General features: G+C 47.4%; 1 protein-coding gene and 2 long non-coding RNA genes across 5 annotated transcripts in view; 1 reads left to right on the top strand and 2 right to left on the bottom strand.

The window, feature by feature from the left end:
* Positions 1–4,010, bottom strand: part of ATP2C2 (ATPase secretory pathway Ca2+ transporting 2) — a 58,054-nt gene extending 54,044 nt beyond the window's left edge. Inside the window, exon 1 of the mRNA XM_090259775.1 lies at positions 3,779–4,010. Within this exon, the coding sequence (XP_090115901.1) occupies positions 3,779–3,877 (99 nt within the window). The 5' untranslated portion in view covers positions 3,878–4,010. The remainder of the gene's footprint in view (positions 1–3,778) is intronic.
* LOC149994303 (uncharacterized) lies at positions 3,439–7,763 on the top strand. 3 transcript variants are annotated; one of them, XR_016507658.1, is made up of 3 exons: positions 3,489–4,036; positions 5,978–6,235; positions 7,669–7,763. It is a non-coding gene; the product is annotated as an uncharacterized LOC149994303 (long non-coding RNA). The 3 variants fall into 3 exon arrangements; XR_016507657.1 differs by lacking the exon at positions 7,669–7,763 and having other exon boundaries at positions 3,439–4,036; positions 5,996–6,916; XR_016507656.1 differs by lacking the exon at positions 7,669–7,763 and having other exon boundaries at positions 3,439–4,036; positions 5,978–6,916.
* On the bottom strand, positions 5,862–11,331 carry LOC149994302 (uncharacterized). Its single transcript, XR_016507659.1, has 3 exons — positions 11,299–11,331; positions 11,066–11,122; positions 5,862–6,867 (listed from the first exon to the last, which is right to left on the bottom strand). It is a non-coding gene; the product is annotated as an uncharacterized LOC149994302 (long non-coding RNA).
* Between the last annotated feature and the right edge of the window lie 4,855 nt (positions 11,332–16,186).

Genomic DNA, 16,186 nt, shown 5'->3' with positions numbered 1-16,186 from the left:
CTTTCTAGGGCTGCATTGAAAAAGGGGCCAAGACAGCCCATGCAAACAGTAATCTGATTACTGCCAACTGATTACATGCAAACAGTGCCTACCCCCCTCAACACACACACCGAAGAGGAAAGCGGGAGCCAAGTGGAGGGGGCGGGGGTGAAGGAGGATTTCATGTTGTACAAATTTGTTTTGTGTTTATGAGAAAAAGTATGACAAGTTTAGAAAGGAAAAAGAAATGGAAGGAAAAAAATATGTGTAGTTCCTGGTTCATAAAAGATAGGAGATGTTTTTAAAAAACAACTAATATGAGCATAATTCAGTGAAGGTGAAACTGTTGCTGAAATGTCAATATGCTGGTATTTGATGGACAGTCACAATGCATTGGTGACAAGAAACACACTGAAGGGATGAGTTTCTCAGTGGCTCAGAGAGAAAAACAATGGAGTCATCATGCACTGCATGGCTGAGGTGTCAGTGAGTCAACTCTAAACGTCAAACCATTGAGAAGTGTCATCATTGCATTGCTAGCGGGACTTCATGTGAATCCAATCTTTGTACATAGCTAATTGCCACAGCTGATGAGCACCAAGTATGGTAATCAAGACCAAGTGAAGAAACAGTCCTTCCACAATGCCCCACGCTCACCTTATCTTCAAGTGAACCAGCCGGTTCTACAGTTAGCCACTGACAGCCTTTCAGATGGGTGTTCACAGGTTGCTTGCTGGCAGCTGTCCTTAAGTAGGAGGCTGCTTGTCATAAACTAAACTAGCAAACAAATTCTTGGGATACTGAAATGCCATTTTGAACATGTACATGTAATTAGACATTTTCAGTACAAGCATTATCAAAATCTAATCAAAAAGAGTCTAAATAAAGACTAGAACTCAAGACTAATAAAACACTAGCGAAAATAGATAGCTCTGGAGCAGTCTATGTGGCAGATGTGGTTCTTGTTTTTATGTGAATGATCTCGTTTAAGAAACTATTTGTCCTACCACTGTGGTGGGCAGCCTCTAAGACAGCCCCCAGCCATCCCTGCCTGCCTGTATACATTCTTGTAAGTCCCACCCCTTGAGAACAGGCTCAACCCTTCATCCTTAGGGATGCATCCCTGTGGGGAGGACCACATAGCCAGGGTCAGAGACCTGCGAACAACCCCAAGAGTGAGCTTGCAAACCCATCCTCCCCGCTTCCATTACAGAGTCTATTGGAATCCAGTCTTCACCCTGCAGAGCCCCAGGAAGATAGTGCAGGGTGGAGCTGTGCAGTCTCAGCTAAGCGATGGGAGCCTGAGGGTCAGCGATAACTTCCCCAGAGTCCTCCTGGAAGCAGGAATTTCTGGTCCAACGTTCTCCTTACCCAACAATCAGGTCAGCAGAGAGAAGCTTTTTTTTCCCAGTAATTAAGGGGGTTTCTCCTAAACCTTTCTTTTCAGTACACTGGAAACACAGCCAGAACGAGGTGTCTTTGGAGCCATGAGAACTGTGCTTAGTTCGTTCCAGCCTCCGACACTTCTAACTCTGGGTGCACCTTCATCCTCGACTCAACCACCTGTCCCCTATGCAGTCACTCTGCTCTTTATTCTCCATCATACCTGAGACTGAGACCACTGGATCTTAAACAACAAAAGCTTCTTTTGAACCAAAGAGACCCAGGAGGAGACACAGCAGGCTCTCAACAATAACTACTATTATAATTGGGGTGACTCGGCAAAGTGGTTGGGAGGTTCAGAGACTGCCCAGGACGCCCCATACAACATGTGCTCATGCCAGAGTTAGGACTACGGTGGAAACAATTGCTGTAGCAAACTTGGCTTCGTTTTCAAGTTTTCTTGAGAGAAAAAGAAGTTCAAATTGGCGGGTGTAAGTGTGAGAGCAAAGGGGCTGTTCAGGCTATGTTCTGAGCTGACAGTAAACAGGTGGCCTCACCTACCTTGGCCTCCCTCCCTCATTACACTCCCCATTACCTTTATTGTAATTTCCTGGGTTTGCACAAGGCCACCTTTAGAGACAGGACACTGTGTTTCTCAGCCTGCCTTTGTGGTTGGCTGCCTGGGCCGCCAGTATGCCCGTCACACTACACTGCAAGTTGTTACACACCCGTTTAGGGTGCAGCTGAGAACACAGGTCCACAACCAGGTGGGTGAGCCCCTGTCCCCTCCATATCTACAGGCAGCTCAAGACCTGTCCCACCCTTGAGAGGCCTCTTAAAAGCTTTGGAGGAATCAAGTTCACTTTGGTGCAGAGATCAAACTCAACCAGTATCTCTATTCATGTCATTTTCTACCTGGCACACCTGGATGATACCTGGGGGGACCTAGACATCTCATAAAATCTGATCATAACCAACTACACATCAGGAGGGTCTGAAAAATACCCAGCTTAATGCAAAAATCAAACAATGAAAGTAAAAAAAAAGAAAAGAATGTAGAAAAGGCAACCGTGTTGGCAAACTAACTTCAAGCTCCTTTAGCAAAATGCACTGTATGGCACAGAAGAAGAGAAATGGATTTTGGTAAAATAATGAAACTCTATATCCGATCCATGTTTAACCTACACATCGCTTCAGAAAGATAGAGATTTGAGAACAGCTAGTTACACAATCCTGTGGTCTATCACCCTAGTGCCAGAATTCACATGCTAAAATGCATAAATATTTAGGAATACCACAACCAAAAGGTTTTGACTATTGTCATTCTTTGGGAGGAAAATTAAATACTTGAAATCAAGTTTTTCCAGCTGATTTTTTTCATTTAAAAGGTAAATTTAGCTCTGGTTGGGTGGCTCAGCTGGTTGGAGCATCGTCCTGTACACCAAAAGGTTTCAGGTTCCATCCCCAGTCAGGAGTGTACGGAAGGCAACTGATCGATGATTCTCTGTTTGTGTTTTCTCTCCCCACCCCCCCGCCCCCGCTCCCTTCCCCTCTCTCTAAAATCAATAAACATATCCTCTAGTGAGGAGTTTTTTAAAAAGTCAAAAGGCAGTGTTGCATTCTCCTGAGCACCTCTAGAGGAATTCTGTTTTTGAATGACTGGTTAAGCTCAAAACAAAGAAACTGCAATGTCCCAGAGATGCTTTTGCAGAAATTCAGTGCCCTCTGCTCTTGCGTCAGGCTGGGAGTTGTGTGTATAAGCGAAGGAGAAAGTTGTAAGGTCTCCAGGCACCGCTGTCACCTCTGGCTTCTCCAAGTGGAAGGGCTTTCTGGGGACAGCTTTGTCACAGTTTGCCAGCTGGTAAAAACTCCCCTCCCTGAGATTCCTGTTGGTTTACCCTCGAGGGTCACCTGGAGGTTGCAAAGTCAACATACAAACCCGAGTGGTTTTTAAAGAGGCCGCTGGAGACATGGGTTTAAAAAAATATATTTTATTCTATCTATCTATCTATCTATCTTCATTGATTTTAAAGAGACAGGGGCGTCGATTTTGCTGTTTCACTGTGTATGCATTCATTAGTTGCTTTCTCTTTATATGCCCTGATTGCAGATCGAACCCAACACGTTGGCGTATCAGAATGACTCTAACCAACTGAGAAACTCGGCGAGGGCCTCGCCCTCAGTTTCGCATCAGCAAAATGGGCTGGAGGCGGAGGATTAAGTGGCGAGAGCGCCCGGCCCAGGGCAGAAACACGAGCGAGCTGGAGTGGCTACGAAGACAGCTTCTCTCTAGAATCAGGGGGAGGAGTGCGGACTGGAGGAGCGCAGCCCGCCGCGCGCGGTCTGGATCTTGGGGTGGGTGGAGTAGCGTGGAGGGTCGGGCCCCCACGCCCCGCGCCCGGTGGGCCAGACTCACCGAGGTTTCCAACTCGCCCCTCTCCAGGGGCTCGTACTGATGGCCCGCGCCCGAGAAGCCGAGTTTCTGCAAGAACTTGGAGAAGCGTGTCTCGACCATGGTGAGCGGCTGGAGGCCCCTCGCTCAGCCTCGGCTCCCGCCGGCGGCCGCCCCAGCGTGCGTGTCTTGATCCTTGTCGAGGATGGGCCTGGCTGCGCGCTCCCAAGCCTCCTGGGCCAGGGCCAGGTTACCAGGGAGCCGCCTACCTGGCCGCCGCAGGTGAGGCCCCGCCCCTGGGGCGGGATGAGAACCCGACTGCCCTCGGCGCACCTGGCCCCGCCCCGCCCCGCCCCGCGAGTTCCCCGGGGACCCTCAGGAGAGCAGTGGCCTGGGGAGCTGCAGCTGCGCCTCAGAGCGCGGGCTGTTTCCCGAACTTGCCAGATCATGAGAGTTACCTGGAGGGGGGATGGGGAGGAGGAGAGCAAGCAAACGCCTCCCTGCCTTGAGTCCTTGGGTCTGGAGAGGGCTAGAAAGTGGGACTTTAACAAGTGCCCAGGTGATTCTTCTGGGGATCCGGGTGGTTAACCCCAAGGCGCTGGGAGAACGGTGGACAGGAGCTGAGTCAGATTCCTTCCGTTGCTGTGGCCCCTGGACGAGCCACGTGGCCTCTCTGAGCAGCGGCTCCCTAGTCTATAATGGAAGAAGGCCAAGACCTCACCTCCACGGAGGGCCTTGGGAGTGAAACTCAGGAACGGGAGGGGAGCTTGAGGCCCCCACCCCAGCCTTTGTGCTCTGTGTACTCTTGGGTGATCTCTGAGCCCTTTATTCTCATCTGCAGAATGGTTTTCTGCACTTGCCAATTGCGGGACCTTGGGTTGGCTTCTTACATTTTCAGAGTCTTAATTTACTCTGTAAAATGGTCACCACAGTAGTGCCTCCCTCGTAGTAAGATGGAGAGGACTTAATGGACAGTGTTGCATAGGAAGGGCCCAGGGCATGGCTGTACTGGCGGTATCATCATCATCACAGGGAAGCTGCTAGGCTCAAATGTCTCCCAAAGGATGTGAGTGAATGTGTGGTGGAGGTGGTGTCCAGCCTCCAAGGGGATGTAATGAAAAGTGTAAGGGCTTTGGCTTCATATGGGAGTAGAATCCATAACAAGACCCACCACGTAGTAGGGAGGTGGCTTTGGGGAAGGCTGTGCTACTCCTCTGTACTTCAGTTTTCTCATCTATAGAATGGGGTTACTTAAGGACTCACTATAGGACATGGCATGTGTATCCATCCATTAAATTATACTGCCCCTTTTGAGCAAATATTTGCCACCAATTTCAACTGCAAGGTGTGGCCCCCTCAGTCCCATTCAACCTAATGGGAAGTTCTGGTGGCCCTTCTTGTTTATCCTGCCTCTTCCCTCTTTACAGAAACTAAAGAGCCTACCAGGTTCTACCCATGTCAACAAAGGCCGGAGAATAATGGAAAAAGGGAAACTGATGTGAGTTAGTTCAGATTTGAACCTCAGGCTTGTCCCTTTCAGATGTGTGACCTTGGGCAAATTTCTTCGCCTCTCTCCACTTCAGTTTACTCATCCGTGAAATGGGGATGACACCCCTTACCTTGTCATGATCCCAGGAGAAAACAGATGGCACCCTCAAACTGAGTGACTTGGGGGGAGTTTGATAAACAGACTATTTACAAAGGTGTGGGCAGGGTGTAGAGAAACCAGAGGGACTGTGCAATTTCCCAAAATTAGCTACAGTTAAACAATGCTACCACCCAAGGCCTGGAAAGCAAGAAGAGAAAGCAGTTACTTGGAGGAGGTGGCTGTGCGGAGCTGAGAACTTAGTCGGGGAAATGGCTCTGAAAGGGAGCCATAGGTGCAGCCTCCTGGACCAAAGACTCAAAGAAGGGAGGAGAGTGGAGAGAGGTCTGCAGGAGCAAAGGGACAGTAGCCAGCACGACCTCCCAGTCTTGCTGTATACAGATCTGAGCTAATGTTTACACAGGTAGAGTAGCTAGCAGTACCTGACATTAGCAGGTCCTTGGGAAATCACATTATTAGTTTAAAAGAAGACATAGTAACTTGGCTCAGTTATATCTCAGGTTCTTCCCAACTGGATTCTTTATTTTAAGATAGTGTCAGATCCAGGGAAGAAAAAGGCCTGTTGGCAGAGAACTTCACGCTTTCCCAAGGGTGTTAATCAGGTATCCTTTTTTCAGGTGGTGCAACACATACAGGGACTGATGTGTTGGTCAAATGCCTTGTTCTCGAAAGCCCAGCCTCGTGGATCTGATTGCCATGGCCCATGCTCCAACTCAAGGCTGGAATTCATGGATCAGGTTTGAGAATGCCCAGGGTATTCAGGACTCTGTGTAGTGAATATTGTGTAACACCTGGACTTGTTGGGATGGAAAAGAAAAAATGGAGGAGACCACAGAGAAAGCAGTCGAAGAGATACGCTATGTGACTGGAAGCAGGTGAATGGGTACCCTTAGGCTTCAGTTTATTTAATTTTTGTTTTTGTTGCATTGTGATCAGAAAATGTAGCCTGAACACATGTCTACTAAGTTTTCTTAATTTATTAAGACTTTGTGTTTGGTTTGTATGCGATTTTTGTAAATATTCCAATGGCACTAGAGAAGTTGGTATATACTTCATAAGGGAATTACTAAGCTGTACTCTTTTTTTGTAAATTAGTTCTGTACCAGTTTATACTTTTAGATATATAGTTTGTCTTTATTTTTGTCTACTTGATCTAACACAAGAAGATAATGAAGAATTTAACACTTCCCAGTCTAATTGCTTTCCTGTCCATTTTTTTCTTTGTACATCTGAATTTTTGCTTTTTGTATTATGCTTATTCATTGGTTAGTGCATATGAGTTACCTGTTTGTTTTAACTTTTGTAACTATTTAATGCCAATCTGCATCTCATTAAAATGTGTTACCTAAATTCTGCTTTGTAAAGTTAATATTGCCACTGTTTCTTCCCCATGTCTTAAATCTGTGTGATCTGTACTTGATCTTGTTTTTGGCTGTCTTGTTTCATTTTCCACCAGACTGTAAGCTCTGTGAGGGCAGGAACTCTTCATCATTGTGTCCACCAGTGTCTGGCATAGTAGACAAAAATATTTATTAAACACATTTCTCTCATAAACAGCAGGTCATTGAAATTTGTTTTTATTTAATTTGAGATTATTAGCTTATAATAGAAAAATGTACTGTGTCTATGTTCTTATAGTTGTTAACATTAGGCTGACTTCTATCATCCTCATTCATGTTTTATTTCCATGTTTTTTGAGATATTTGATGTTACTTACTGTTGTCTTTTACTTTGAATTCAGAATAAACATCCCATTGAAAACTTTACCAGGAATGATCTGAAAGCATTTCAAAAATAGAGGCAAATCTTTACAGCATCTCTTTTGATTTCCTCTTACAGATGTAAAGGAATTTTGTTTGTGATTTTCTTCTTTCTTTTTATAACTTTTGCTTCTTTTTCTATTTTCATTAATTTAATCTAACCACACATATTACTATGTTGAGTCTTTTTGTTGTGTGCTCCCCACTCTCCCCCCAGCATTACACCCTGCTGTTTATATTTGTTTCAACATCATTTCTTAGCTCTTTCGCTGTGTTTGAAACCCATGGTCCTTACACTGACTTCAAGATTGTTTTTCCTTTGAGAGTTTTCTTCCTGCCTTCAACCTGCTGAGTTTTAGAGTCTGTGCTCAAAGAATCAATCCAGACAAGACAGTTTGCTGGAAAACTTTCTGAGGTTTTCAGCTCAGAGTGATCCTGAGGCCCTGGCCAGCACCGAGAGTCAAGGGTGGGACTCAGCTAAAAGTATCCAGCCTTTCTTTTTTTTAAAAAAAATTAATTAATTAATTTGTTTGTTTGTTTGTTTTTAGAGAGAGGGGAAAGGAGAAAGAGACATCACTGTGTGGTTGCCTCTCACTCGCGCGCCCAACTGGGGACCTGATGTGCAACCTAGTCATGTGCCCTGACTGGGAATCGAACCAGCGGCTCTTGGTTCACAGGCCGATGCTCAATCCACTGAGCCACAGCAGCCAGCTCCAGCCTTTCTTGAATATCTGCTCTGAGCATCTGGAGCAATGAGGTCATGCTTTCCAACTCCCATTCACTCTCTACAGAAAAATAGTGTTTTTTTCATTTCCCATAAATTAGCTCCCAACAATACACCCTGTCGGGAGCCTCAATCCAATGCCAAGGCACCTGAAATTTATTTGGTAATAAACCTCACAAATTGTTGTCGTTGTCGGCAGCCGTCCGTCTCGAGAGACGATGGTGTAGCTTCTTAAGAGTCTATCTGCACCGCCGAGAATGGTTGTGCAGTCCGACTCGGGAGTGACACGGTATCTGTCTCCTCCCGTGTTGAATCGACATCTTGCGATGACGCTGGAGTGTCCTCTCCAGTGAAGCTGAAGCTACAGAGCCTCGAGAGACGATGGTGTAGCTTCTTAAGAGTCTATCTGCACCGCCGAGAATGGCTGTGCAGTCCAACTCGGGAGTGACACGGTATCTGTCTCCTCCCGTGTTGAATCGACATCTTGCGATGACGCTGGAGTGTCCTCTCCAGTGGAGCTGAAGCTACAGAGCCTGGGCAGGGTGATATGGAGGGTCTGCTGTTGCCCATGCAGCAGACCCCCCCTCTCTTCGCAGCTGAAGGATCCAAGGGAAAGACGGAGTCAATACAGCTTGACTTCAGGTGCCCCGCAGGAGTTGCCGGTGTTGACTACAACGTCAAACCGCCTTAGGGACTCCGGCTCCGGATTTTCTGTCGGGGTTTACTCCCTTAGCCTTTCCCCTGAAGAGGTATGCCGCAAGGCAGCGGAGGTTTTTTGGAATCAGAGTTTTCCTTCTCTGACCTCACAAATTATAAGGTTGATATTTGAAGGCGTTCTTTTAAGAGGGGCTATGGTATACAAAGGGCATATTTCATACACATACGCATACATATATATATATATATATATGTATTTAATTTTAGGACTTAGTATCAAGTTATGACTCTTTACATAAATCCTTAATTTTGTTTTTTTAATGGCTGTGGAATAATGTAATCATTTTATATTATAATCATTTTATAGATGAAAAATTGCAGTTTAAGAGGGTAAGCCACTTGCATTCATTCAGCAAATATTTTTAAGCACCTGCTATGTGGCATTGGAGATAGACTCCTGCACACAACAGACTCTATCTTCACTCTGTGTCTTACCTCCTAGTGGGTGCCAACAGGCTGCAAACCAGTCAACATGTAATGCCAGACAGTGGGTTGAGTAGTGCCCCCTGCAACATATGCTCATGTTCTAATCCCCAGAAACTAGAAATGTAATCTTATTTGAAAAAATAATCTTTGAAGATATAATTAAGGATCTGGAGATGATCATTGTAGATTAACTGGGTAGGCCCTAAATCCGATGACTAGTGTCCTTATAAGAGACAGAGGACAAGACACATACACACACAGGGAGAAGGCCACGTGAAGACAGAGGCAGAGGTTGGAGGGGTGAGACCATGAGCCAAGCACCACCTGAAGCCACCAAGAGCTGGGAGAGGTAAGGAAGGATCCTCCCCTAGAGTCTTCAGAGGGAGCGTGGCCCAGAGTCATGAGAATTACAGCCCAAAGCAAAGAGGCCCTAGGCTTCCCATATTTAAACTCTAGTTTGTGCTCCCCACGGTTACTGGGAGTTGACTAACCATTGGGTTTGACTTGGATGGCCATACTTCTAACACTCAAAGTCCTGAAAGTTCCTGGAATATCCCTCAGTCCCAATATGGTTTCAAGATTCACGACTTTTCATGTCACCCTCTCGCTACTCCCTTTTCCTCAGGTTAAAGTCGAGACTCTTGCACATCACAGCAGAGCCACTGAGCCCTGGCCCCTGACTCCTCACCTCGCTCCAGCCACACCAACCCCTTCTGCTTCCCAATGGCACCAGGGGCAAGCTCTCTCCCCTCCCCCTTTGCTTGAACTGTCCCCGCTTTCTTCCTTGCTTCCTGGGGGGCCCCTTTCCCCAACTCTTTCCCTGATAACTCCTGCTCACCCTTCAGGTTTTATCTGAATTGTCCCTTCTCCTGAGAGGTCCCTTCTGATCCTTGGACCAAGTAAGATGTCCTGCAAAGGGATCCCAACCATCCCCATGGTTTCTACAAAGTCACGGCACTTTATTACATTTACAAGTTTAAAGGAAGGTGCTGAGGGCAAACAGCTTCAACATCGATCAGCAGTGAATAGATAAATAGGACACAATTCATTTACATGGTGGAATATTACTCAGCTGTAAAAAGTGAAGAACTGATCACACCACAGCATGGGTGAACCTTGAAAGTATCATGCTGATCAAAGAACTAGACACAAAAGGCCACATATTGTATGATTCCATTCATATGAAATGTCCAGACTAGACACATCTGTGAAGACAGAAAGCAGCTAGGTGGTGGCCAGAGTCTGGGGGGGAGGCAGAAATTTAGAGGTATGGAGTTTCTTTTTGGAGTGATGACAATGTTCTGGAATTAAAGAGGATGGTTGCTGGTCCCTGTGAATATATTAAACCCCACTGAACTGCACACTTCAAAACGGTCAAAATGGTGAATTTTTTCTCAACAGAGATATATTTCATTGTTTTTTTTTAAGATTTTATTTATTTAGAGAGCGGAAGAGAGGGAGAAAGAGAGAGGGAGAAACATCAATATATGGTTGCCTCTTGCATGCTCCCAACTCGGGACCTGGCCCACAACCCAGGTATGTGCCCTGACTGGGAATTGAACTGGTGACTCTTTGGTTTGCAGGCTGATGCTTAATCCACTGAGCCACACCAGCCAGGGCTCAACAGAGATATATTTTAAAGGAGGCACTGAATATGTCTTTGTTGAATGGAGGGCCAGGAAGCCTGATCAGAAGTTAAATGTACACAGTTTTAATAATAAGAGTTCAAAGTTCCTAGTTAATGCCTTTGATAGTTGCTAGAAACCAAAGGCTCCCACGTTAGGTTGTGCCTGAAGTGGGTTAGTTCTCAGTGAGGTTAACTGAGAATTTCTTTTCCTGGGTTTGGTGAGGCCTACCCTAGACTCAGCTGCCTGGGGCTGAGAAATTCTGAAGGGGCTGAGAATCCCTTCAAGCAAGGAGGCAGAGAAGCAGAGCTCCCCTCACCCTTCTGACTCCCCCTGCCATCAACCCTCCATGCAACAGTGTGAGTGACCCTTCAAAAATGAACACAGAGCAAGCTCAAAGCCCTGCGTGGCCTCCCATAGCAGATGCCATTGGACACACCCATCCATACTCACCTTGAAGTGAAGGCTGCTCACTGTGGCTTTCTGTTTAGAGGATATTATTTTGGCTTCCTGGACCAGAAACACGGAGTTCATAGTCTGAGGCACGACCTGCACTGTATCCCAGGACCCTCCCAAAGGATCAGAATCCAGTGGCCCACAGGGGTAATTTTTGGGAGAACACCCCCCCCACTTTATTTTCCCTGTCTAATTTCCCCCTCCACTACTTATGTGTCCTGGGATCTCACCCTGGGATCTGGGAGCCCCTGCAGTAAAATCAGACTCTCAATAATGGCTCAAAGGTCCCCTGTTATCTGGCCCCATCTGTCAACCCTGCTCCTTCTGCCCCAGCCCCACCTGGCTGTTCCTCAAACAACTTAGCTTGGTCCAGCCTCCTGGCCTTTGAACTTCACAGGTTCCTCCACCAGACTGTTCTCCCCCCAGCAACTCACAGGGCCCAACTGTCCCCCTATCCCTTCAGGCCTAGACTTAAGTATCACTCCCCAAAGGAAGCCTTCCCTTGCACCCTGATTAAAGCACATCCTCACACTGCCCTTAGGGGTGTTCACTTTGTAATAGTTCATTGAGTGTAACTTGTACTAGGTGTACTTTTCTGTGAGGTATTTTGCTTCAATAAAAAATTCTGTTAATTTTTTTTTATAAAGCAGATGAAAGTTTAATGAGAAACAAGATATTAACACAGTGTTAAAGTATGTCCCAAAAGATATGTATCAATTACAAGGGAAAACAGTCGCTTTCCAGTGGAGAAATGTGGCAGACCCCACATTAACCAAGGAAACAGTGTTCCATGATCAGCGATGCTACGAATGGCATCGTGGGGCTCCAGACACGGTGCTGCAAGGAGAACACATCACTTCTGGGTGTTACTGGCAAAGCTCTCAACACATTTCATCATGAGGAGTCACTGCACCCGCCCTGAGGGGCCTTCTGGGAAATGAATGGCTTGCGCTCTTCAAAAATGTCATCATCAGGAAAATCAAGGACAGGCCATGGAATGTTCCAGATTAAAAGAGACTAAAGAGTCATAACAATTAAATGTAACTCGTGATCCTGGATCAGATCCTGGATCCAGAAAAAATATCTTTATCCTTTGCTATAAAGGGCGTTAGTGGGACAATTGGGGAACCTGAGTAAGGTCTGTAGATAATGGGATTGTACAGGGCTGGGCAGAAGGAGGCTCTCAGTTGTTCATATGGGAAAGAATACAATAATTAATAAATAACATAAGAATAAACTCTTATGCATACTCGCTACTGTAAACCTACTTTTTTGTTCACCCCTATATTAATGTGAATTTTCTGATTTTGATCATTGTACTCTAGTTATGTAAGGGAATGTCCCTTTCTGAAAGTGCACTCTAAAATTTTGGGGGTTATAGGAGGGAAGAGAGAAGAGAGAGTGTGCACCTATACACAGACTCTGAGAGTCTGATGGAGAATATATGCGAATCTGAAAAGGCCCCATATTGCATGATTCCACTGTGTAACATTCTTGGCATGACAAAATGACAGAGATGGAGAACAGACTGTTGGTTGGCAGGGGTTAGGGATGGTGGATGGGGGGCACGTGTGGCTATGAAGGTAGCGGGAAGATTTATGTGGCAACAGAACAGTTCTGTATCCTGACAGAGGTGGTGCTTTCATGAATTCATACAAGTGATCAAATGACACCGAAACCACACACCCGTGTGGCAGCCTGTCAACTTCCCTGGCTTTGATAAGGCACCGTAGGAATGTAAGATGTAACCACTGGGGGAATCTGAGTGAAGGGTACACAGGGCCTCTCTGTACAATCTTTGTTGCTTTCTGGGAATCTATAATTATTTCAAAATTTAAAGTTTAAAAAGTAAAAAAACAAACAGTGTTCCTCTGTCACCTTTCATTCTCCTATCCTGATTTACTTCATGGTTCTGTTTATCAGTACCATCAGGCCCCCCACCTACTAGACTGTCATCCCATGAAGGCAAGCAGAGAATTTGTATCTTTTCTGCTTTATTCCCAACACCTAGAAGAGTGCCTGGCACATAGCAGGTACCAAATTGATAAACAAATAAGAGAGACCTAGCCGGAGGCAACTGAGTGCCGTGGCCACAGCGACCTGACGGGAAGCAAGAACAAGGACAGTGGCCATCTGGAAGCACAACCGGCCCCTCTGGGAAGACAGGTGCTCCCAGGGGGCAGGAGTAGATGCTGCAGCTGCAATAGCTTCCTCCTTGCTTTGGGTCTTGCTACCATTTGTACCGAGTAGCCTGGATACAAAGAGATCTCTGATAACCAGTTTGGGCAGTAACTGTGAACCCAGTTTAACCAGTAGGAAAGCTGGATTATTCATTCAACAAATATTCATTGAGAGCCTGCAGAGAGGAGAGCAGTTGCTGCGGGAGGGTAAGAACAATACGAGCACACAATACGCTGACTTGGCGGGAGGCACTGCGCTCATATTTCTGCCCTCACTTAAGCCTCATAAATATACCTTATTTGCTGTCAGTGCCCCCCACCCCCATTTCACAGAAGAGGAAATGTAGTGGATGATGTGGTCCTCCACCCAGATCCCCTGGGACTCCTTCTTGGGGGGCTCCCCCATCTAAAATCCAGCACCTGTGGATCTTTGGAGGACAGACTTGGCACTGCTCAAGTGACTGGGAATGTTCTTACTCCCAGGACCTCCCTTGGCCATGACTGGTAAGCCCAAGGGAGAAGCCCAGCCCCTTGCCCCCAGGAAGGAGCTCACCCCCCAGAGCTCCCTGCTGACCAGGCCGAGCTTGGGACATGGCCTGAAACCACCCCCTGCCTCTCCTGTTCCCTTCACTTTCTTACCAGTTGCTGCTGGAAAACATCCTTAACAAACCACCTGCCCTTCAGTCTTATCTCAGGGTCTGCTTCTGGGGAATGGGACCTGGGACAGAATTGGAAGCACAGAGTGGTTGAGTAACTTGACCACAGCCACACAGCTAAGAGAAGAGGGAAAGTCAGTAGCCATAACCCTGGAGTCGGATTCCAGAATCAGCACGCCTACCATCACACCTCACTCCCTCCATGGAGGGGCTCATTCATTCACTCACAAACCTGTTGTGACCATCCCCTGCTGCTAGGCTCAGAGCCAGTGACAGCCAAGGGGATTCTCAGGCCCCTCCTCAGAAACACTCAGCCTGTTTAGGAAGACAGACTCCATCCCATGCATTTGATTATTTACCAATTCAATAATCCTGTGCTGGGGGTGAACTAAGTGTCTGCACTGTGCTAGATGTTGAGAGGGAAAGGACTTAGACATGGTCCCTGCCCTGCAGGGACTCTGGGTCCAGCAGAGAAGGAGCAAACACCCGGCATGAGGCGCAATATCACTGCATGCAGGACCCAGTGGGAGCACAAATGAGCGTGTGTCAGTCCGCGGGGAGCTGATACACATCTGGATCTAAACAGTACAGAGGACTCTGCCAGGGAGAAGAGGCGGGGATGGACTGTCTAGGGGAGGGGCAGTTGCACAACATCCGAGGCCCTTGGCTGGAGCTGAAAGGAGGACATGAAATCAGAGCAAGTGTGCTGTTGTAGGGGCTCTGGAAGACACACCCACAGGCATTCCCGTGGGAGCCCTTATTTAGGGCCAGCACCCAGGCCCCAGTTTGACGGCTTCTGCACTTCTTTGGGACCTTGAACCACATATTTCACTCTCTCAGCCTGGGCCTCTCATCTCTCTAAAGGGGGAACAATTATATACACCTTGCGGGCGGTCATGAGGTTACATGAGGATGACCTAGCCCTGAGTGAGCCCTGGATAGAATGCAGCAGGGCTGCTACGTAGGCTGGAGCAGGTCAGGCAGAGGTCTAGGGGTGCCAATCACACATCTGCAGATGCTCAAGGCAGAGGACGGGCACCCTTTCTGAAGCCCCACAAAGCCGTCAGAGGGACCGGCAGTGGTGCTGCCTATGGGAGCTGTAACTGCTGAGACCTGCCCGGCGCTGTGCGGCAGAGCCCGCAGCGCCGCCCACTTCCGTGGGTCTTCGGGCCAAGTCAGGCAGGGAGAGAACGCAGCGGGAGACTAGGGAGGATTCAGTGGACAGAAGGGTTGGCACAGACACCCAGGGGACAAGTCCACTCTGGGCCAGTTCTCACTTTACCGCTGACTTCCGGGAGTCCTCCACAATCTCCCCACATTCTGAGCCTCACTCCTTACGAGTGAGAACAGAAGAAAAGAATGCCCACCATCGGGGCTGTTAAGGACAGACTGGAATGACTTTAAATGAGGAGAGGCTAAAGCACCCAGTTCAACAGCTTTGAACCAAAGGCCCAACCACACCCCTTCACCTCTGCAAATCCCACCTTCCAGGGTGATTGTATTGGTCTCTATTTTGCTCATTTGAAATGTTTCATACATTTGTTTTAATTTAAAAACCTCATTCTATTTATTCTTCAGGGCCCGCCCAGCATTATGGGGCATGATAAATTTAAGAAAACCAAAAGAAAGCTTTTTTAAAAAAACCTCAGTCTCAAACTTTTTGTCTTAGCTTCCAGGAGACGCAGTGCTCTGCTGAGCTTTCAGTCAGTGCTAAGCGCTCCCTGACTGTATCAGGTAGAACTCACCCAGCTGCACGCGGCAGAAACTGACTCTGGTTATTTTAAGCAAAAATGGGGAATTTAGTGGAAGGATTTCAGGTGCACCAGGACCAAGCTGGGGGGAGGAGGGGAGAAGATCTGTCCTTCTCAACTTCCCTAACAGGAGGTGGGGCCCTGGTCCCTGTCCATGCACCTATCCACCAACAAGCAGTAATCGGGTGCCTTTTATGTGCCAGAGATTGGGGGTGGGGGGCGGTGGTGACGGTGGTAGAAGCTGCCAGGTAAACCACCTCAGGTCCTCTCCACAGCAGGTGCTGAGATTCACCATTGCCTCCCACCCCGTTACTCCTTTCTTAGTCTCTTGCTTTGGGGTCTCCCAGAAGCAAACCTTGAGCAAAAGATGTGAATGCCTGTGGCTTTTACGGGTGGCTACAGGGAACGCTGGCAGCGGGAGTGGGGAAATGAAGCCGGGAAGGGAGGGCGCCCATGAAGGAGCATGGAGCCCGGTACCACGATGGGCACCAGAGCTGTTGCTGGGCACTTAGGGGAGAGAGGCAGTTGGAG

The sequence above is a fragment of the Furipterus horrens genome, unplaced genomic scaffold, assembly GCF_987537825.1.
Source record: "Furipterus horrens unplaced genomic scaffold, mFurHor1.1.pri manual_scaffold_13, whole genome shotgun sequence".
NCBI lineage: Eukaryota > Metazoa > Chordata > Mammalia > Chiroptera > Furipteridae > Furipterus > Furipterus horrens.
The sequence above is the reverse complement of the archived record's forward strand: the minus strand, read 5'-3'. Positions and strand labels throughout refer to the sequence as shown.